Source organism: Antechinus flavipes, chromosome 4 (genome assembly GCF_016432865.1).
Source record: "Antechinus flavipes isolate AdamAnt ecotype Samford, QLD, Australia chromosome 4, AdamAnt_v2, whole genome shotgun sequence".
Classification (NCBI taxonomy): domain Eukaryota; kingdom Metazoa; phylum Chordata; class Mammalia; order Dasyuromorphia; family Dasyuridae; genus Antechinus; species Antechinus flavipes.
Window position 1 is genome coordinate 223,076,988 of NC_067401.1, and position 24,367 is coordinate 223,101,354.

Below are 24,367 nucleotides of genomic sequence, written 5' to 3' on the forward strand. Positions count from 1 at the left end.
ACAGAATTAATACATCTTGATTTTAAGAATCAACCCCTAATTTTCCTTATTCCATTTTAACACTTTGCTCTACTGGTCATTATCATAAAGCAAAATGAAAAGAAAAATATAACAACAACAACAACAACAAAGAAACAAGGGCATCCCTGTGTGCCTGGCACTTTGCTTGATACTATGAAATTAATAGGAAACTTAGATACAATTGGAGAGGACTCAAAAGAGAGTATTTCTAACAGAGTCTCTCTCGTGAAATTAATTTTATTATTTTTATTTAAATATTTAGATAATTACATTTCTTTGTAATTGTTTTTTAATTCCATGTACTTGATTTTATTCGTTTTTAAAATATGATTCTGAGGAGTCTGAAGGACTCTAGACAACCAAAAGGATCCATTTCATTAAAAAAAAAGTTAATAACTCTCAATGGCTTGTATTTCATTGTACTAAGCATATTTTGAGCCAAAACAAGCCCATCATAATAACATATTTATACTTATAATACAACCATATAAAATTACCTTTCCTACTTTACCAGTTGATAGTAAATTTAGAGCATGGGAAAAATAACTAGAGGAATGCTATTGTCTTTCAAACTGCCTGATTTCTCATTCCCTTACTCTAAACTGGGAAAAATCACTGAAAGTCTGCATCTTCACAGTTAAAATCAGAGTTGAATGATATTCATCCCAGCTATTCTTACTAAATGGGGCCATGCTAAAGGACCTTCTCGATGCCTGTTCTAAATGTTGATGACAGGGTAAACCCAATGAGCAACATGTGACTCTCAGCTTACCATCCCCTGTTTCTGCGCAGAGCTGCAAACCCAGATTGTTCTGTGGATTAATCACCCAGTGATTGCTGGTCACAGTGATATCAAAGACTAGCCAACCCACATAGAGAGCTGGGACCATTCTCGTGTCTAACAGCAACAGGTCTGCATCCCTAATGAGAAAAAGAAGAAGAGGGAGAGGAGAGTGTGGAAAGTTAAAGGTTTCAATAAAGCTCATCATTTCCTATATTTAAGTGAAAACATTTTAAAAGGAGCTCCTCAAAATAACACAAATTAATTAAAGGAACAAAAGGCACCATTGACTCTAGGGATGAGTAATGAGACACAGAGCCTTTTAAAAATCTTGGTTTCCACCTAAATCTGGTCCAGATTAGTAATCTCTGAAAGTCATTACCATCTTCCTGTTCTTCAGTGGTGAAAAGCACCACTGGCTCAGTGGTCTTAGTTTATTCTTTCTTAAGCATGGGATCATAGATCTTGAGTCAGAATGGACCATAGAACTCATCAAGTCCTATTCCCTTATTTTATAACAATGGAATTTCAGACTGTGGACAGCAAAAATGACTAATATAAGATTAACAGAGTTAGATTTGAGAGCCATATATTCTAAGTGCCTAGTATATCACACTGAAATAGAGGGAGAAGAGATTTCCCTTAAACTACCTGTAACCTTTCCTGGCAGTTCCATGAACAATAGAAAGGTCTGAATAAATCTGGAAATGAAATAAGTATCTTGGGATTTATATAATTCTTGATAATGTTTTGCATGTCGGTGGGGTATTTTTAATGCCTAGCTTCCTAAGGGGAAGGAAAAGTAAAGAGTGTTTATTAAACTCTTATTATATGCTAGACACTATGGAAAAGCTAAATGAATTATCTCATTTGGTAAATTGTTGTTTTATGTTGATTAATTAATTTAAGTGATTTGTCAAGGAAAAAGAATCGTTATTAAATGCAGCATGTAAAGAAAAGAAAAGCAAATAAAGAAAGCTGAGTTCTGCTCCTGACTATATTTATATCATAATGGCTCATAACTTTACAGTTTCCAAACTATGTTCTTCACAGAAACCCATATGGGTCATGTAAAGCAAGTATTTTAATCCTCATTTTACTGATGAGAATATTGAGAATTGAAATTACTTGCCTAGAGTTACATTCAGAAGTATGATGGAGCCAGCTATGATTGTTAAAGTTTTTGTATAAGCATTTACATATTAGAAATCATCATACATTACATATTAAGGCTTAATTTATTATTTTGTTGATTGTCAAGACTTAAGAAAGCAGTAAATAAAACATTTATAATACATATTAAATTTTCTATATGTTGTGTGCAAATGTATTATATATATATATATACATATTATATATTATATATATATATATATATATAAATTTTTTCAGAGAGTTGATTGTTAAACATATGGATAGTTATATGGATAGTAAACTGTATTTTCAGATATTTGAGGTTTGGAATTTTGCATTTTGCTCCAGGTCTTTTGTCTTCTAGTACTGTATAGTTCTCTTTGGGAGATAGCTTGTTATATTTGATAGAGAGCTGCTCTTGCATTCAAGAAGATGTTTTCTTAAGTCCTACTCCTACACATAATGGCTGTATGATTCTCAACAAGTCATTTGACCTCTCTGTATTCCAGGCAAGTCTCTAAATTATATATTGTAGATCAGATACGGATCACTATTAATAAAGAAACCTTATTGACTTAAGTCTCCTAAATATAATCACAGATTAACTTTCTCCTCCTGTCCCAATACTTCTCCTCATACATGGGAACAAAATAATTCCTTTTACATATTGGCACATTGCCTCTCGAAATCCTGGAGGGAAGAGATCTTGTGAGTTGTACATTATATATAATAGAAAAACCCTCCATTATACCAAAAATTCAATATTTGATGATATATATGTATATATAACATAACTTTAATATTGTAGTAATGATAAAGGAATTGAGAAAGAGGTATCTGAAGAAAAATGTTTTAGTAAGACATATACACCCATATATTTTAAAGATGTATGTGGGTATAGATATGTCTGTGTATATAATTTTAAAGTGGTCACAAAACTGCTATATATGTACAATTTCTGCATTTTTGTCTTTGCTTCAATGCACTTAAAATATATTTTATTATTTTTGTTTGCATATCTATCCCAATTAACCTGTGTCTCCCCTTTCCCAATAATAAATATATAGAGTGCAGCAAAACAATTTAACACATTGGCCATGTCTGAAAACTCATTCTACATCTCTAATCCATCTCAGTTCTCTTAAAAGGTTCAGAATAGGTTCCAAGCATGAAGGAAGGAAAGAATGTCTCTTGTTTTTGTTCATTTCACTTGCCCTCCATTCTTATGTCTTTTAAAATTTCTTAGTGGCTTATTTCTTTTGGAACAATAAACTCCTATGCTACAGTTTGTCTAGTCATTCTCTAATCAATGAGCTCCTACTTTGATCCCAGCTCTTTACTACTATAACATGTAGGCTAAACTATAACTATAAATACAAAGATGGAGCAGCTTTCCTCAACTAAGCTAAGCAATCATTCCATTCCTGACAATTCATCTGTTTTTTTAGTTTAATTCACATTGGTACTATTCATCAAAATAAGATCTCAGGAGAACTATTTAGGTTTCCATCTTCTTTCTAAAAAATAACTAGAAAATTTCTGGGCAAAAGAGTTAATAGAATTCTTTATGAGGTTTAGAGCATGGAAGCACCTTTAATTTCATTGAGTCCACTCTTTCTTCTACATCTTCATTATATAGATGGAAAAAAAGGGAAGTACAGAAATGGGAAGACACTTGCATTCAATGGGAATGAGAAAGGAAGAGGAAAACACAAAACAAGGCAATAGCAAAAGATAAATAAAGGCAATAGTGTAAACTAACCATGACTATATTCAAATTTACTGTTCTAGGCCTAGAAAATAGAACAGTGCTTTTTTTCCCCTCTCTTCTCTGTGTCTGATTAAGGTATATGTTCAATACAACATTATTTATTTATGCTTCTGTAGACTTTCCCAATAAAAATAGGACAATTTATTTTTTAGCTTTGTAATACCTGCACTTGGCATAGTTCTTATGAATAAAAGTTGCTCAATAAAAAAAAATCCTTGTTGGATTGAGCTTAATCAAGAAAAGTTTTCAGAATTGTGGTAATATATGAGCTGTGCAGTTATAGGAAACTAGTCTTCTGGTTAGCAGGACTTGATTTCTTGTTCCACCTTGAAACCAAGCTGGATATTTGACCCTAAATCACTAAATGTACATTAGATAATTTTACTTAGAGAGTAAAGCCCTGTACAGGATTGCTATTGGCATGTATCAACAGAGGAAGTTTATCTACTTCTATCTCTATCTATCTATCTATCTATCTATCTATCTATCTATATGTCTGTCTGCTTACCTACTTACTTTAGTCAGTTTCAGAAATTCCTTATATGGAGCCTTATTAGATCAGAAACTCTCCTATATCTTGAGAAATAAATTATAAGAGATTACTTGAGACACATAAAAATTAAAGATTTGCCCAAGAATTCATAGTTAAAGTCAAGGACAAAATTTGATATTTGTTTTTTTAACCCCACACCTTAAGGTCTTTCCACTGCCAACCATGTCATTTTGCTTTCCCATGCATTAATTAGTAAGTACTGAAAATCATAACTCTAGGATTATTCTCTCTCTGTGTGTCTCTCTCTCTGACCAATAGCATGAGTTGAGAAGTCAGAGATCAGGAAGTTTTTAGAAGTCATAATGCTTTTACCTCCATTGAAGAATTGGAAATACTCTAAGTTTAGATAATGAAAGAAACAGCTTCTCAATGAGGCCTTTTTTGTTGGTTTTTTTTTTATTTTTATTGAAAGAATTTTAATAAACTGACAAAGTAGAATTCATGAAGCTTTTTCTCTCCCATGATATATTTATAAATACTTATAATCTAAAAATCCATAATAGAAATTCCAGAGGTAAATTTCCACATTAAATAAATGCCTATAATTATCTATCCATTTGGTATATTAATATTGATTTGAATTGGATTTTTTTAATAAGTGGGAGGAGGTGGAGCCAAAATGGCAGAGTACATAGGTCTTTGTCTGAGCTCTTTGTGGCTTCCCTCAGATTAACACCAGATCAAACCTCTGAACAGGTTTTGGAGTGAGAGAACTCACAAATATTTGGAGAATATTTTGGAAGATATCTGGCAGAAGATATTTTGGAAGAAGTTGCAGAAAGAGCTGTCTCAAGTGAAGAGGGTGAGTTGCAGCTCAGCAAGCCAGGGCAGAGAAGTTTATGTTTGTTGGGAGAATCTAGTAGGAGGCTTGTAGCCAAAATACAGCAGTGTTTGCTGTTCAATCTTGGTTCCGAAGCCAGTGGATCAGCAAATTAGCCATAAGACCTGCAACACAACTACTAAAGGCAAATAGTGAGCCCCTGAACCCCAGTATAACAAACAGAACTTGGCCACACCTACCCCAGCATGAGAAGAAAGCCAGTAGCACCAACAGCTCAACCTTTAAAAATGTGGAAAAAAACAAAAAGGGTTCTGAACAAAGAGAGCTTTTATGGAGACAGGAAAGAATAAACTTCAAATCCTGAGGACACTAAAGGCAAAACATCTCGAGATGAAGTCTCAAGGGGTGATAAAAATTGGTCTCCATGTAACAAGGCTTTTTTGGAAGAAATTTAAAAAGATCTTAAAAACAAGTTGGGGGAAAACGAGGGGGAAAGGAGATGAGATCTCTGGAAAAGAAAACACAAAAATTGTCTGAAGAAAACTTCTTTAAAAATAATTTTGATCAATTGGAAAAAGAAAACAACTCCATAAAAACAAAATTTGCAAATGGGAAAAAAGCCAATAAAAAACTTCATTTAACAGATCAATTAGTCAAATGAAAAGGCATTAAAAAAGGGAACTGAAGAAAATAATTCTCTAAAAATTAAAATTGAACAAGTGGAAGTGAATGATTCAATAAGATATCCAAAATTAGTCAAACAAAAACCAAAAAAAAAATGAAAAAAAATAGAAGAAAATTTAAAATTTCTCATCAGGAAAAAAAAAATTATAACTGACCTGGAAAGTAGATCTAGGAGAGACAATCTAAGAATTTTTGGACTAACTGAAAACCAAAATGAAAAAAAAAAGAGACTGAACAATATCTTTCAAAAAATCATTAAGGAAAATTGCCTTAATGTCCCAGAACTAAAGGATAAAATAGCCTTTGAAAGAATCCACTGCTCACCTCCTGAAAAAGATCCCAAAATGAAAACTCCAAGAAATAATGTCACTAAATTCCAGAATTATCAAATCAAAAAGAAAATGCTACAAGCAGTCAATAAGAAACAATTCAAATATCCAGGAGCCATAATCAGTATTACCCAGGGCCTAGCAGCTTCCATTTTAAAGGATCTAAGGGCTTGGAACATGACATTCTGGGGGGCAAAGAACTTGGATAGCAGCCAAGAATGAACTATCCAGCAAAATTAAGCATTATCTTTCAGAGGAATAGATGGACATTTAATGAAATAAGGGATTTTCATTTATTTTGGATGAAAAGACCAGAGCTGAATAGAAAATTTGATCTTCAAATACAGAACTTAAGAGAAGCATAAAAAAGGTAAAAAGAGAAGAAAAAAAACCTAAAAGGTTAAAATATCCCTATATGAGAAGATGATATGTTCAACTCTTAAGAGCTGTATATTGTTTAGGGATATATTTAGAGGGTGTAGGTATAATTTGACTTTATTGTGATGACATAAAAAAGAAACTAGGAGTGGAAAAGGGATTGTACTAGAAGAAGAGGTAAGGGGAAGTAAAATGGGCTAAATTATATCACATGAAGAGGCAAAAAGACCTGTTACAGTTGAGGGAAAGAAGGGAAGAAGGATGAGCATTGTGTGTGAACCTTAATCTCATTGAATTTGACTCAAAGAGAGAATATCAGATATATTTAATTTAATATAGAAATTTGTCTCATACTATAGGGAAGTAAGAGAAGGGGAAAAGGAAAGGAGGAGGCCAATAGATAGGAGAACAGAAGTAGAAGAAGAAAGGGATAAGAAAGGGGGGAGCTGTAAAAGGGGAGGTGATGGTCAAAAGCAAAACAAAAAGGAGGGAAATGGGGAAAGGAAAGAGAAAAATATAACTTGGGGAAAATAAGATGGTAGGAAATACAAAGTTAGTAACAACTATGAATATGAACTCTCCCATAAAACGGAAGTGGGTAGCAGGCTGGATTAAAAGCCAGAATCTTACCATATCTTACCATATGTTTGTTTACATGAAACACTTTATAGCAGAGTTCTACATAGAATAAAGGTAAAAGGCTGTACCAGAATCTATTACTCTTCAGCTGAAGTAAAAAAAAAAAAAATCCTGATCTCAGAGAAAGCAAAAGCAAAACTAGATCTAATTAAAAAGTTAAGGAAGGAAACTATATTTTGCTAAAGGATATCATAGATAACGAAGTAATATTAATATATATATGTATTGTGTATATATATATATGTATGTATGTATATATATATATGTATGTATATATATATCATGCACCAAATGGTATAGCATCCATGTTCCTAGAGGAGAAGTTAAGAGAGCCACAAAAAAAGAAAGACAGCAAAGCTATACTAATGGGAAATTTTAACCTTGCTCCCTCAGAACTAGATAAATCAAATCACAAAACAAAAAAGAAAGAAGTTAAGGAGGTAAATAGAATTTTTGAAAAGTTAGGTATGATAGACCTTTGGAGGAAATTGAATGGAGACAGAAAGGAATATATATATATATATATATATACACACACATATATATATCAGTAATACATGGCAGCTACACAAAAATTGACCATGTTTTAGGGCATTAAAAACCTTACAATCAAATGAAGAAAGGCAAAAATAATTACTGCATCTTTTTCAGATCATGTTACACTAAAAATTACATATAATAAAGGGCCAGACAATAATAGAACAAAAGTTAATTGGAAACTTAATAATCCAGTCCTAAAGAATGAGTAGGTTAAATAACAAATCATAGACAATTGATAATTTCATTCAAGAGAATGACAATAATGAGACAACATACCAAAATTTATAGGATGCAGCCAAAGCAGGTCTTAGGGGAAGTTTTATATATCTAGATGCTTACTTGCATAAAATAGAGAAAGAGAAGGTCAATGAATTGAGCATGCAACTAAAAAGCTAAAAAAAAAAGAACAACATTAACAACAACAACAAAGTAAAAACAGTTATCCACATCCAATCTCCATAGTTCTCTCTCTCTGGATGTAGATTTCACTTCCCATCATAAGTCTATTAAAATCAAATGCATCAGTTTTATGTTACACCATTTTATTTCCCTTTGTTTATCTCTTTGAATCTTAGTTTCCGCATCTATTGGAGATGAAATAATTAGATTGATGATATGCAAGATCTCTTCTAGTTCTAAATATTATGATTATATGGTACTATGGACTAGTTATCTAGGTCAAATTGTAACAATTTTACTTTTTATCAATAGCCTTTATTACCCATGAAAAGAGAAGAATATCTGCTCTGCTTTGCTTTAAATGAGTGGTCTGTAGTAAAGTGAAGTATTCCATACAGATGACAGAATATGGTTTAGGAGAATAGACATAACAGTAATAATGCTGTTCATTGCTCTCACATAGCACCTTTCATAACAGTGCCTCAATAAAGAGAAATTTCTCTTTTTCTATCTTGCATGTGGTTGGATATGGTTTCTTTGAAAGGATTATATTACACCACAGAAAGAATAGTGCTGATGTCATTGTGAGTGGTAAAATATCATAACTATTCTCTATATAGAGCACAAAATGAACTTATTAAATTTGTCCTCTTCCACCTTCCCTACCTGACATTTCCTTGGAAATTCTCACTATAACTAATAAAAGACAAAATAAAAAGAATATGTATATTATATAGAATACAAAAAATATTTAAAGATAAAACTTCTTAATATCTAAAACTAATACATACTAAAACTGTATGTTTTTTTAAGCGAAATCTAAAAGAAAAAATGAACGTCTATACTCCATCAAAACATTGAATGGAATAAAATTTCTCATAAAAGGAATGATCTTACTAGACTTAATAATTCATATTAGGATTTCAAATGATCAAGAGGAAAAATTAAAAGAGATGTACATATATGTATATATGTGTGTATGTGTGTATCTTTGTATATATAGTTACTATATATGCACAAACATATATCTACATCAATATATGTTATATTATAGATATATTGTGCATCTATTGTAATATATATTTTGTATATATGCATATATATACATACATATACATATATATGTATATGTATGTATGTATGTGTGTGTGTGTATATAAATCTATATATATAGATATATATACACACACACACAAACTTGGACCACCTCATATTTTTCATCATATTAATAAAAAAAAGACTTCATTCACCAAATCTATATCATGAAAGGTAAGAGAGATCATTTTCCTCCCTCTTCCAGGGCTAATCTTAGTAATTAAAATTAGATGGAATTTAATTTTGTTTTATCATTCTTTCTTTTAACATTCCTGTAAGTCATTATGTATATATATATATATAATATTTATATATACATATATATATGTGCATGTATACTTTTCTGGTTTATTTCATTTTTATCAGTTTATACACATCTTCCTGTGAAACTGATGCTTTTCCATTAGTAAAATGTATAATGGAATTAAGATTTCTTAAGCTGGCAAAATAATAAAAATAAAGAGTCATATTAAAAATGTAGAAAAGTATCTCTGAGAAGGGCTCAGCAGCAATGACACTAGAGATATTAGTCTTCCTGAACACATTCTGTATCACAATTTATTCTTTCTCAAATATAATAATCTCATTATTATTTGGCATTTGGGCAGTTACATGGCACAATGGATAGTGCAGGAGATTCTTAATCAGTCATACCTAAACTCATAATAGGTCTCAGACACTGGACCTGAAAGATAGAATTCCCTAATTAATATGTAATGGGAATAATTGTATTTAACTGAAAATAATGAAAAGCATATTTAAGTAGTTGCATTTCTGTATTCTTTAAACTTTTTTTTTCTTAATTTTAATGTATTATTTATTTTTAATACACATTGCTTTATGTATCATGTTGGGAAAGAAAAAGCCATATAAAAGGGAAAAACCATGGGAGAAAAAAAATGGAAAAAGAAGAGAATGTGTTGATTTACATTCAATCTCCATAGTTCTTTTCTTGGATGCAGAAGGCATTTTCTGTTATGCATCACTGAACCACTGAGAAGAACCACATCTTTCATAGTTGATCATCACACATTCTTGCTGTTGTGTACAATGTATTCCTGGTACTGCTCAACATCAGTTCATGTAAATCTTTCCAGGTCTTTCTATAATCAGCTTGTTCATTTTTTTAAAACAATAATATCCCATTACTTTCATGTACAGCAACTTATTTAGCCATTTCCCAATTAGTGGGCACCTACCATGTTCCAATTCTTTGATACTATATAAAGAACTTCTATAGACATTTTTACACATGTGGGTTATTTTCCTTCCTTTATGATTTCCTTGGAATACAGATACAATAGTAGCACTTCTGGGTCAAAAGTTATGCACAGTTTTATAACTCTTTGGACATAGTTCCAAATTGCTCTCTAGAATGGTTAGATTATTCCACAATTCCATCAATAATGCATTAGTGTCCTAGTTTTCCCACGTCCCCTCCAACATTTATCATCTTTTTCTGTCATCATAGATAATCTGAGAGATGTGAGGTGGTACCTTAAAAGTTTTTCTTTTTAATTTACATTTCTATAATAAATTTGAAGTTGAAGTTCAAATCTGGTCTTAGAAACTTACTAGCCATGTAACCATGGAGAAGTTTCTTGAACCTGTTTGCCTCAGTTTCCTCATCTATATGATGAGTTAAAAAAGGAAATGGCAAACTAATCCATATTTTTTGATGCAAATGGGATCAAGAAGTTTTGGACATGACTGAATCAACTGAGCAACAACAAAATTTCTTAAGATTTGTTTTATTTCTTTCTAGTATTCCCTGAAATATTTATCAATGGTTAACATAATCTTAGTAATCAACTAATACTTAATGATTGTTGAAAAGTTATCCATACACACATACACATTCACAAATTTGGCAAATCAATAAGATCATCAAGAATAACTTTCAATAACTTTGTAACACAACATTGCCAAAATTCTTCCATATAAACTATGTCAGGGTCTCCAATAATTGCAATAGAATTCTCCAAAAGGCAAATTATTATGGAAATAGACAAAACCTCAAAGTTTCTTTTGCAATATGGCTAATATAGAAATGTGTTTTGTGCTATTTCATTAATATAATCAATACCAAATTGCTTGCTTTCTTAGGGAGGGAGGGAATGAGAGAAAGGGAGAGAATATGAATCTCATTTTTTAAAAAATGAGTATTAATGGAACACTAAAACATTGTTAGTGAAGTTGTGAACTGATCCAACCTCTCTGGAGAATGGATATCACAAAAAAGGGAAAAGGACCCACATGTGCAAAAATGTTTGTAGTAAGCCTTTTTTGTAGTGTCAAGGAACTGGAAACTGAGGGGATGCCCATCAGTTGAGGAATGACTAAATAAGTTATGGTATGTGAATGTAATGAAATATTGTTCTATGATGATCTATGATCTATGATGAACAGGCCAATTTCAGAAAGGCCTGGAGAGACTTACATGAACTGATGCTAAGTGAAGTTAGTAGAACCAAGAGAACATTGTACAAAGCAACAACAAGATTATGTGATGATCAATTCTTTTTTTTCCCCAAATATAACTTTTTTTAATATATTTTATTTTATTTTATAATAACTTTATATTGACAGAATCCATGCCAGGGTAATTTTTTTTTACAACATTATCCCTTGCACTGGCTTCTGTTCCAATTTTTCCCCTCCCTCTCTCCACCCCCTCCCCTAGATGGCAAGCAGTCCTATATATGTTAGATATGTTGCAGTATATCCTAGATACTATATATGTTTGCAGAACCGAACAGTTCTCTTGTTGCACAGGGAGAATTGGATCCGGAAGGTAAAAATAACCCGGGAAGAAAAACTGTGATGATCAATTCTGATGGACATGGGTTTTTTTGACAGTGAGCTGATTCAAGCAAATTCCAATAATCTTGTGATGGAGAGATACCATTTGTATCTAGAGAGAGAACTGAATGTAGATCAAAACATAGTATTTTCACATTTTTGCAGTTATTGTTTACTTGCTTGTTTTTTCTTTCTCATTTTTCCCTTTTGATCTGATTTTTCTTGTGCAGCATGATAAATCTGGAATTATGTTTAGAAGAATTGCACATGTTTAACATATTCCATTGTTTGCTGTCTAGGAGGGGGGAGTGAGGACAGGGGAAGAAGGGAGGGAGCAAAATTTGGAACACAAGATTTTGCAAGGGTGAATGTTAAAAACTATCTTTGCATGTATTTTGAAAAATAAAAGATTATTATTAAAAATTTTAAATGAATGTTAATTTTTGCATGTAATTGAGAAATATTTCACAAAGTATATAGATGCAGAAATAAATGAAATAGATAAAACCAAAAAGTAACCAGATTTCTCAGAACTTTATTGATCTATCACAGGGAAATTTTTTCCCTCCTCTCTCTGAAGTCTCATTTGAAATTTAAATCTACATCTCTCCTGAAATTTTATCCCACATCACTAACTTTTTACTAGATGTCTCCACAAGAATTTCCCATTAGCAAAGGTCCTCATCATCTTTCATCCTAAACCATCTTCTTGACTTTTTTTTTACTCTTCATTTGTAAAAGTCACCACCATTTTCCAGTCATCAAGCTTTGCAATGTCTCATTCTTTCAGTCTTCACATCTTTCCATCTCCCCATTTCTTGAAATTCCCACAACTACCACCTTCTCCTGAACATTTGCTCTGAACTATAATAGATTGATAATTAGTCTCCCTACTTTTAGTTTCTCTTTTCTATTACATATCTGCTAAAATAAGAGCCTTTTAATGTCTATATATGGTGTTTTCTTTGTTTTTGGTTTTTTTTTTTTATTACTCTAGAACATATTGCTGAAGAAGAGAACTCTTGTCTTTTAGGACAAGATACACTCGTCTTTCTGTCATTTAAAGCCATTAATACTCTATTTTCTGAGCTAACTTCTTTTCACTAACCTACATTCTACCCAAACTGGGTCAGCAACAGTTTCTAAACATATCTTCTTAATATAGGACTTAATATAAGACTAGAATGTTTTCCTTGACCACATTAACTTCTCTCCAGCTTAGGTCATCTACTACTTCCTACATGAAGTCTTTCTTCTTTACTACCCCTTTACCTCTTTAGTATTTTTTGTTTCTCTCACTCCACTGAAGTTATTTTATGTGTCCTTTGCATATAATTTTTATTTACTTACATGTGTATATGTTGCCCATCCCTCCCCCAGGAGAATGGAAACAGGTTGAGAGCAGAGGCACTTTCATTTTATTTTTTCTTGGTATTCTATACCAATCTATAATCTATAACCTAGAAAATAATAGTTCCTTATTGTATCAATATTCACCATTTTAATCAAGAATTAATTTAGAAAAAGTATCAGTCCTAAGTTTTAGTCTGGTTTTAAGCAGGCTCAGAGGGAAACATAAACTGACTGTCATGTAAATTATTACCAAAAATTATTGCCTCTCAGTTTCATGGATCGATAATTGTTCTTCCTTCCTAGTTGTAGGGTTGTATCCAACTCTAAGATTCTATAATACTATATTATCTACCTCTATAATTACATATTATCTACTTCCTCAATCCCCATACACAGCATCTAGTGTTTCATAGTTCAAATAGTTACAGACACACTCATTGATGAATTGAATTATGGCATTTGGCAGGGGTCCTTAATTTTTTCTAATGTCATGACTACTCTGATGAAGCCTACATATCCCTTCATGGAATAATGTTTTTAAATCTATAAACTTAGAAGTTTAGTGTTTACTATTAAAAGGGAAAATATTGTATTTAAATAGTAATACAATATGTCGTAATTTTTTTTTAAGTTCACACACTCTAGATGATGAACTCCTGACACAATGTGTATATCTTTCAAATTAGACGTTTAATCTTTTTAAATCTCTTCTCATTGTGATCCTTTTATTCCAGGGCTTCTTAACCTGGGGTCCTTGAATAGATTTCAGGTCAATGACCTTACTCTACTCCATAAAGTATTTTACTTTATCAATTTGAACTTTACAAAGTAGAAGAATTACTCATTCTTTGCTTACTATCTAAGCAAAGTGCTAAAGGGGATTTAGACAGGATGGAGAGGAACTTAAATAAGCCCATTACTCAAAAACTTATGGATAACAGGACTCAATTTCCATATTCCCCTCAGGGAGTACTCTGAAGGACTACTTTATTGTTATTTCTGACCTATGCAGCCTCTGACACTTCTAGTTATGAGTTCCTGGGCAATTCATTTAACTTCAACTTGCCTTAGTTTCTTCATTAGTATAATGGATATAATAATAACATAATACATATAATAATAATACCTATCAGAATTGGGAAGATTAAATGAGTTAATAATTGTAAAATGCACAGCATGTGTCTGTTACATAGTAAGTACCATATAAATGTTAGTTTGATTATTATTGTTATTTTATTTCCTTCTCTGGAAAATGAGAGAGGTGAGGTGGGACTGCACAGCTTCTGAAGATGCATTCTAACTCCAGTCTTATCCCTAGAATATGAATTCTATATTTTCTACAGAAGAACTGTGTGTTCTCATTCCTTTCCAGAGAGTGCTTGAAGAACACCTTTCTATATAGAAAATTATACTGATGATATTCAGTATTTACTGAAACTAATAGGAACACTAACCATGCATCTAATTCCTACAAAAGGAGCATTTTATACTATTTAAAATTGGAGGAAATTTTCATTAAGAAAACATTGGCAACATTTAAAAATTAAGCAAATACATGGAACTTCATTATATTTTTCTTCTTGTGAGTCCATCTATGAGCCTGTTTTATGAGTGAAACCACTTCATGACAAAGTACTTTTGTTACTTCATTAACTAAAACCAGTTGAATGGGATCCAAGGTTCATCTCATATAGAAATCTGCTCTATGACAAAGTATTTTAGCAGAATCCCAGGGTTATAAAGTTTTCTCACTTGAATAGGAATATAATTCTCAAACACTTCTTATTAGTGTCTCTCTGGCTCACTGAGGATAAAATTGGTACTTTAGAGAGCCAAGACTTGAAGTTCCCCTGGAGGGCTCTGTATTTTTTTTCTGGGTTCACTGAGCTAAGCACCTGTTTAATTTCAGCAGACCACATCACTTTAGACTTCTGCCTAATTTCAGCAGATTACATCACTATAAACTCATTCTGGCTACTCTTAGGCCAAAAAAAGAGTTTGAAGTGGAAATATAATTTCTACCTTCCAAAAACTAGTTCAAAACATTGCAGCATCACTTTTTCATCTTCCAAAAACAAGTTCAAGACATTGCAGCATCTCTTTGTGTGATTAGAGAGCAAATGTTAGCTTTGAATGGAAATCACTTTTCAGCTTTTCTACTAAGGTTCTACTCAAAAACCTCATCATGACACAGAGAGGTATTGTGCTAAGAGAGCTACCTGACAGTAGCTGCTGGAGATCTAACTCAGACCTGTAAAATGGATCTCTTCATGTGAGATGATGATGATGATTCAAGGAGACTAAGAGGCAGTTGCCTTGTCTGACCTCTTTCCTTTTCCCTCTTGCCTCCAATTTATTTCATCCCCAATCCACAAGGAACATCTGCATAAGTAAAGGCTACTTTGCAACTCCTTCAAGTGTTATGATCCACAGCTGTGGAGAACTGACCTGCCCCTTAACTTAGGCATGGTCCTTAACAGAAAGGGATGGCCAGTTTTCAAAGCCTATGATAAAGAAGCACAAACTCTGACATGCCCTAAAATGTTTGAAAGGCTTTATGTTTAGTTTGTGAATGGATCATATGCTTGTTACCAGAACAATAATTTAGCTAATTTCAGAAAGACTTTCCTCTATAGAGACAAAGGGGTGCAGGGTAGAGGATAACAACTATCTACAGAAAATGTCATATCCATGTTGAGTATCTTTTTTATGCTATAGCTAAATAAACCTCTTTTTTTTGACTATTGGACCTTCTACAAGTATCACATTTCATTCTATTTCTGAACCTATATCCGATTATGTCTCTATTGAGATACACAAAGAAAGAAATGTATGTGCTTAAATACATACATATATACATATCTCTATTACATAATATACATGTGTGTGCATATGTATGTATGTGTGTAATATATAGGTATAGGTATGTAGCTGTTGATATAAAGATATACAGATAGCTAGATAGATGATAGTAATATCTACATCTGTTATTCAAATAACAATAGAACCACATTTGAAATTGCTCATCTAGAAAGCTACCAGATGACCAATTGTTTCAACTAGAGAAATTTAGTAATTTTCCAATAAATAACACACTTGTAATCAACATTGGATATGGAAATACTTCTGTTTATTGAAATTATACATTGTTGATAATTAGAGTAGATTCACCAGCACTCTGATGATGACATGAAGTAAGAGAATAAGGATCAATTTGTTTTTATTTTCTTTTGTGAAAGGGGAGAATAATCACACTTTTTATAAATAAGAGCATTTCAGAACTGTGCTACATTTGAAGTATCAAAAGTTGAGCTTCTAAAATTAAAAAATAGAACTAAAGAAAGAATGTATAGTTTATTTTCCTCAGAACATTTTTTATTTATCCATGGACATGCACACACACACACACACATATATGCACACATGTGCATATACTATATATCCTCCTGAGAATAATGGGATATTATTCATTTGCACATAGTTTCTGTGCCAGAAACCTGCAGAAAGATGTAACTGAGATAGCAGCCCTCTTTCAGTTCACAGTATACAGCAGTATTATCTAATAAGGCAAAATATTATTTAATCCTAAGAGAATTTTCTGTGTTAGGGACCCAGGATTTGGCAACTGAAAAAGACACACTTAAGATAAGATCACTGATTCTCAAATAGATCTGTGGTGTAACAGTAACCAATGTATAAAGATCAGTGACTTTTTTTTGCAATGAAATAAATTTTCTTGATTATGGTATATTTGAAAAGACTAGTCGTCTAACACTTGTTACTTCTGATCTCTTTCATATCAGTGATGACATTTTACCTTCAACCCATGTAGACGTTTATAGCCCAGTAGAAATATATTAATGACCACACAGTAGAAATATATTAATGACCACACAAGAAGAAAAAGTAAAACTCCCTCTGGGTATCTTGGACATGAACACAATCATAGTATTCAAGAGCCCCTGACCTACTGCTCAAGTACTGAATACATTAACAAGGTACCACAAGCTAATAAATGGTATTCTCTGGAGTCTTAAATGCCAGAACTTTCTCTCAGAAATAGTTTTAACTTGAAAGTTCTAGAAATTGAGTTGTTAATGGAAGGATATTTTCTAATACATACTGGTAAATATTTATCCTAAAGAAAATTTGTAATTATAATATTCTGTAAGACTTTTGTGGAATAAAATTTTATTAGTTCTTTTTTTCTCACTTTTAAAAATTATCCTTATGTTTGATTTTCTTCAAGAATGGCCAAATGAGAGAGGCAGCAGAGCAGTGAGGATAGAGGTCTTGCAGTTACTAAGACCTGGATTCAAGTCCCATGTCTGAATAGTGCTTGTGGGAATCTGGGAAAATCATTTAATCTTTTAATCCCTCAGACAACTCTCTATAAATTGCTTATTAGAATTGATTGAGGAAATTCCTTACTGAGTACTCTTAAGACTGATAAAATCACAATGTTGTACAGTCATTCCATTTGTGGCTGACTTTTTGTGACTCTATTTGGGATTTTTTTTTGGCATAGATAATGGACTGACTTGCCATTTCCTTCTCCAGCTCACTTTACAGTTGAGGAAACTGAGGCAAACAGGGTAAAGTGACTTACCCAATTCAGTCTGGCCTCAGATACTTAGTCAGGGTCACAGATATAGTAAGTATCAATCTGAGGCCAGATTGAACTGAAAAAAAAAAAAAAACGAGCCTTTTAGATTTAAGGCCTGGCACTCTATCTGCTCCAAAAATCTCAATGTAGGATGAGCACCACATTCAAAAACTCAAAGACATAAAACTGTGGAATAGGAGTGATATATAACATTCAGTTGTAAATATGGCCTTAATGAAAGAACAAAAAAATAGCTATCCTAGTAAAGATTTACATGTTACAAGGCACTTTCAGTTTATATTGAGTATTAGTGTATACTCAAAAATGAGTATTGAATATTATTAGTGCTGCTTCATTCTATAATTTCCCTCACCTGAAAGGTCAGAAAGTATGTTTCTGGGAGCAGAGGATGCTGAGATATCTACACTGAGGGTCAGTAGTGTAAAAAAAGAAAAACAAAAACATGGAAATAAACTAGCACTTATTAAACACTTACTATTTACCAGCACTGTACTAATTACTGAAGATACAAAGAAAAGCAAAAATAATGCTTATTTTCAAGGTCTTCATATTCTTATGGAAACAAAATATAAAAAACACTATATAGAATCAGAAGAAGAGAAGAAAGAGTGAGAAAATTAGAGGAAAGTTGCCTAAAATGCCTTTAAATTTTTGCACCGTTCAAGGGATTATGCTGTTGAGGAAACAAAGGTGAATTTTGTGCCTGAAAGTATAATTTGTTAGAAAGAAAAATTCATATTAAGACAAGAATAGAGTATGCTGGCACCAAGCTCTCAGAAAAAAATATTCACCTGAAGTTCAGCTTAAATGAGGTGAAGCATTCTCAGGACAAAAAGATATTTCTATGGTATTGAAATATTGGCTAGTACTAGGAAGATAGAGAGGTGGGCAAAAAATCAGGGATGTCTTTTCCCAGGGTGAGGAAGAATAACTGATGATAGTGTTTTCAATAGCCTCTAAATTTCTTGCTCTGAGACAAAGGTTCAGTTGTCCTGTTCTAGTTGTATCAAAATAACTTTCTCTGTGTGAGTCCAAAGGAAAAATGAGAAAATAGGAAAAAAACAGACATTTTTCTATTTGCCTCAAATAAATATACGGATCATCTTCAAGATTCACAAAAAGCAATCTCCTCCCCTATTTCACAAACAATAATGATTTTGCATTAATTTAGATCAATTGTTGCTGTTTAACATTCTATTAAGATCCCATGTCTATTTGTAACAATATACTAAACAAATATGTTATAAGCAGGGAAAGGGGAACTCACAAGAAACCAGTTAACATCCAATTACTGCTTTGCCTAATAAAGCTGCCACAGTAGCTGAATATTCAAGAGAAGAAAGAAGAATCATAGATTTCAACAGACCTGCACATGAACAAGGAAGATTACCATTTTACAAAATTCATCTAAGAAGTGAATGTTGTTAATGAAGTTGTGCAGACTGACTTAAAAACCTCCAGCACCCCATAAAATGTTTAACTGGCATGCAAAGATTTTCAAGAACCTTCACAGAGAAATCACAGCAGTTGCCAATAGTACTTAGTAGCCTGAAAACATGCAGTACTAGTGCTGGAGTATAAATAAAACTTCATCTTTTTAAATAAGATTCTCATAAAACCACATCCTTATTTCTTTTGTACTTGGCATGATTTTACTTAAGCCTGGACTTTAAGACCTTAGAACATCCTCCTTTATGAGGCCATCTTATTATATTATCCATCTGCTGAATCATTGTGTAAAATTTAAAATAATGGGGAATTTTTTTTAAGTTAGGGATTCTATCCCTATTTTCAAAACGATTATTTAAGAACAAGATGATTTGAGTTAGGAGAGGGAAAGATTATTGATAAAGTAGAGAGCAAATTTTAAAGGAGATACAAATCAGTATTATCAATAGATAAAAAATGAAGGAACAAAAAAATGGAGAAAAGTTCATTTTTCTGGTTTCTTTAAAAGTAAAAGAATCCCGAGGCTCCTCCCAATTCTATGCTCTGCTGCTCTTTATTCATTATACATTGATCCACCTTGATCCTGAGATTTACTGAGAACAGTATTATTACGTTGTTGTTTTCTCCAGTTTCTGAAAGAAATCCAGCATAATAGTCCTGTGTGGTCTCATGGGAGCAGGTAAGATAGATGGAGACATATAGACATCTGGAGAAACTCTCACTTAAAGAGATAGCTTTAAATCATCCTTGTCTATGCTTGTAGAAGAAAGAATTGATTTAGTGTCGTTTTCAGATCAAGAGGAAAGTCCCCTTCATTTCCTGGGCCATTGAGATGCTCCTTGTGGCCTGAAAGACTTTCAGACCCTTTTTCTTTCAATGAATGTGACTCCATTATAAAGCCTGAATTTTGATTTATTAACAAAGATGTTTTCACTTTAGGCTTCTTAAAAGGCAGTAAGCAGTGGTTGACTATTTGCTATGAAGCTCATTAATAAGGAATATATCTTGAGGGGCAGCTAGGTGGTGTCGTAGATAGAGCACCAGCCCTGAAGTCAGGAGAACCTGAGTTCAAATCTGGCTTCCGACAATTAACACTTCCTAGCTGTGTGACCCTAGGCAAGTCACTTAACTGTTGGCATACAGGGAGCCACCTGACAGTGGCTGCTGGAGATCCAACCCAGACCTGCAGAATGGATCTCTTCATGTGAAAGGATGATACAAGGAGACTGAGAGGCAGTTGCTGTTCTCTGATCTCTCTGACTAAGAGAGGTTGCATTGCCATATGTTGGAATACACAGGAGCTGTTGAAATACATGGAAGCCACATGACAGTGGCTGCTGGAGATCCAACCCTTAACCCTAATTGCCTCAGAAAAAAAAAAAAAAGACTATATCTTGAATAACTTTGACAATATCATTTAAGCCATGGAGGGAGTTACACTTCTGACAAGGTCAGCCACATGAAATATAGTTTTAAACCCTTAAATAAAAGGGGAAAAGATCCCTAAACAATGAAAAAATTAGTCATCAAAAAGCACAAGCATTTTATAAGGGAAGGTGATTCCAGAGTCTGTAACTATGTCACCTTTAGTTGAGTGGAAGTAAAGGTGGTTAGAAGAAAGGCATGAGTAACAAACCACCTTCCACTGATTTGATTCATAAAGCAAATTATAATTTTTGATTTGCTAGATACCTTAAGCTTTTCCTTATTTTAACTTGATTGAGCATTTTATTTCCTTATCTTCATTGAACTTTTTGATACTCAGATAATGTATTTAACCTAATGGTTAAATTTGATCAATCTAGGTATGTTTGAGTTCCTGACCATATCTTTGGACTGCCTTGCCTACTCAGGTGTGTTAACTGCCTGGCTAATCATAGGACTGATTATGAAGCCTGCTAGTTGTCTTCTTCTTCTTCTTCTTCTTCTTCTTCTTCTTCTTCTTCTTCTTCTTCTTCTTCTTCTTCTTCTTCTTCTTCTTCTTCTTCTTCTTCTTCTTCTTCTTCTTTCTTCTTCTTCTTCTTCTTCTTTCTTCTTCTTCCTCCTCCTCCTCCTCTCTCCTCCTCCTCTCTCCTCTTCTTTCTTCTTCTTTCTTCTTCTTCCTCCTCCTCCTCCTCTTCCTCCTCCTCCTCCTCTTCCTCCTCCTCTTCTCCTCCTCCTCCTCCTCTCCTCCTCCTCCTCCTCCTCCTCCTCCTCTCTCCTCCTCCTCCTCCTCCTCTTCCTCCTTCTCTTCCTCCTCCTCCTTCTCCTTCTTCTTCTTTCTTCTTCTCCAGAGAAACAGCAGCCGGAGAGATGGATTCACACTTGAGCATGTATTGTTGACTCAGAAATGTGTTTAAAATGAAGTTTACTGACTTTGACAACTTTCAGCTTTTCCTAGGCTACACTGAGTAACAGATTAGTAGATGTATGTTGAAAATGGAAGTAGGGTAAGAAGCAATATACTATAATAGTGACAGCTTACAATATAAGAAGATACTTTTTTATTTACTACTAAAATACACATGCAAGTATATTTATACATGTATGTGTGCTTATATATGTTAATATATGAGAGAGAAAGGAGAAAGAGAAAGGGGAGATTATATTATAGTTGTAACTTTTCATTCATGATGTTTCTCCTCTCTTTTAGAAGTTAAATTTTAATTTTCTTTAATTCATTTTAACCAATATTTAACTGCCCACTATGTAAAACTCATTAGAATAAGGGGCATAAGGAAGAGGAGACTTACTTTTTAAAGAGCATTTTAGATAAGTCTCTAGACATTCCTCCAAATTAGAATTCTGTTTTTAATTTTTTTAAACAATCAAGAGAGGAAGAGGGGAATGAGGCAGCAAAATAGAAAAAGGAACTCATATTTCTAAAACTGAACTCATGAAAAATAAAAGGAAATACAAACACATAAATTAATCTTTGATTTGCTTCATATGAGAAAACTAAAAGGGGTATTTCAAAATTTATAGACAGTTCTGTTCTTTGAATATACTATATTTTTTGGTACTTTGCTTGTCATTTACAATTATTTCTCTCAGATGAAAACCTTGAGATCAAAATATCTTATAACCCATCATTGTAGGTTATTACAGAGCACTTTTCTCCTACTTTGGAGCTACTTTTCAGAAAGGAATCTTGGTACTTCAAAACCATGTAGTCTACAATGCAGGAATTCCAGGGAAAATATGAGTCCAAGCAGTGCTGAATTATGATTTATTTCTGAATCCAGTTTGAGGTATTGAAATGACCAAGTCAATAAGTTTAGTGACAAAACTTATACTTTCCAAAGGTAAGTAAAAAGTCCACAGAATCTTTTTATTCGTTTATATGAAATTTCTTTGTCTGTATATTTTATTAAAACTGAAAAGTTTGGATTTTTTGAAGTTATTTTTAACATGTTTATTTTCTCCAACTTACGTCACTATAATCATAATGAAAATATTATCTGATTTTCCTATTTTGAAAAACTGGGTTAATTTTGCAAGCTAAAGTAAATCAAATTATTTTTAGTAAAGATTCCATGATCTGTCAACATTAAGAAAACAATTAGCATAATTATGTATTTTACTAGGAAAATCCTATGAGCCTATGTACATATATATGTCCTTGTAGACTATTTGTAATATGTGTAATATTTGTGATATATGTCTATACACACAGCACATAGAAAGATATATATGTATATGTATGTGTATGTATGTGGGAATTTTAAATTTTCAATGGAGAATTATTTAAGCATTAATAGTAAACACTGTTATACTTAAGCAAACATGGGCCCTTTCCTCTCTATTATTTGATTTATATTTGATATATATGATAAATATGCAAATTATGGCAAGAAACAAATATATATATTTAAAAAGTATAAATGTTGGCAAGGAAGAGAAATTGTCTCTGTTTACAAAGAGTTTTATACCTTCTTAAGAAATGAAAAGAAAATTTATCAATGAAATTAAGTTCAGTAAAGTAGCAGAATAAAAAATAAATATACATAACATTATTTGGACAGGAAATAACAAAAAAAGCAGAGAAGTTTTAAAAATCAAAATTCAGTTTTAAGTAATGACAAAATTCATAAAATATTTGGATGTCAACTCCTGAAGACACAGTCAGAATTTAAACAAATGCAACCATGAAATATTATTTTCAAAAATAAAGATTAAATAATTTGAGAGAAAATTATTCGTTTTTGTGCTATCTCACCATAATAATAATGCCACTATAGGTAGCAATGCCATCTAAAGTATTTTACAGATTCACAATTATAATAATCACATGGTCAAAGATTTATTTAAATTAAAATAAAATTCATTTGGGGGAACAAAAGGTCTACAATTCCCAGAGAACTTTTTAAAAGAAATAAGAATAAAGAGCCCATAGATACAGTAGATTATTGAAACAGTTTGAGATCGGTTAATATATAGAAAGTTAGATCAATGATACAATTTAGATAATCAAGACCTAAAAGCAACTGAACAAAATAGTTCCATGTTCAATAAATAAAAGAACATAAATACATATAACTTTAGGCAGAAATTGAATAATTATAAAGCCATCTGAGAGAAATTAAATTTAGCTCTGAATCTTAAACTAAAATAAGATTTAACTGTATATGTGACCTAAAAATTAAAAAAAAAGCTTTATAGAGGAGATTATGTTTAATAATGTTTATTTAATTTAATGTTTATTAAATTAGATTTAATAATTAATTAGGTTTAATTAATTAGTTATATTTTATATACCTCACCAAAAAAAAAAATGACCATAAAAGAAAACAATGGACAATTCAGAACCACAAAAAATTTAAAAAGCTTTTGCTGGAACAAAATCATTTTGGTTAAAAAGGAGAGAAAATCTGTTCAGCTAGAAAATTTTTGCATAAAGTGGTTTTTTATAAAATTATATCTATTGTAAGTATATGTAATATATACATATATGTGTTGAGAAAGTAATTCATTCAATTACTCTTCCTCACTTGATACATTTATCAGATGACAAAACATCTGGATCACTTCAATAAATTAGTGGTCACTATG

At 32.2% G+C, this 24,367-nt stretch overlaps 1 protein-coding gene across 1 annotated transcript in view; it reads right to left on the reverse strand.

Moving 5' to 3' along the window:
* BMP5 (bone morphogenetic protein 5) overlaps positions 1-24,367 on the reverse strand; it is a 159,379-nt gene that overhangs the window by 64,544 nt on the left and 70,468 nt on the right. The window contains exon 3 of the mRNA XM_051997182.1: positions 794-942. Within this exon, the coding sequence (XP_051853142.1) occupies positions 794-942 (149 nt within the window). The remainder of the gene's footprint in view (positions 1-793; positions 943-24,367) is intronic.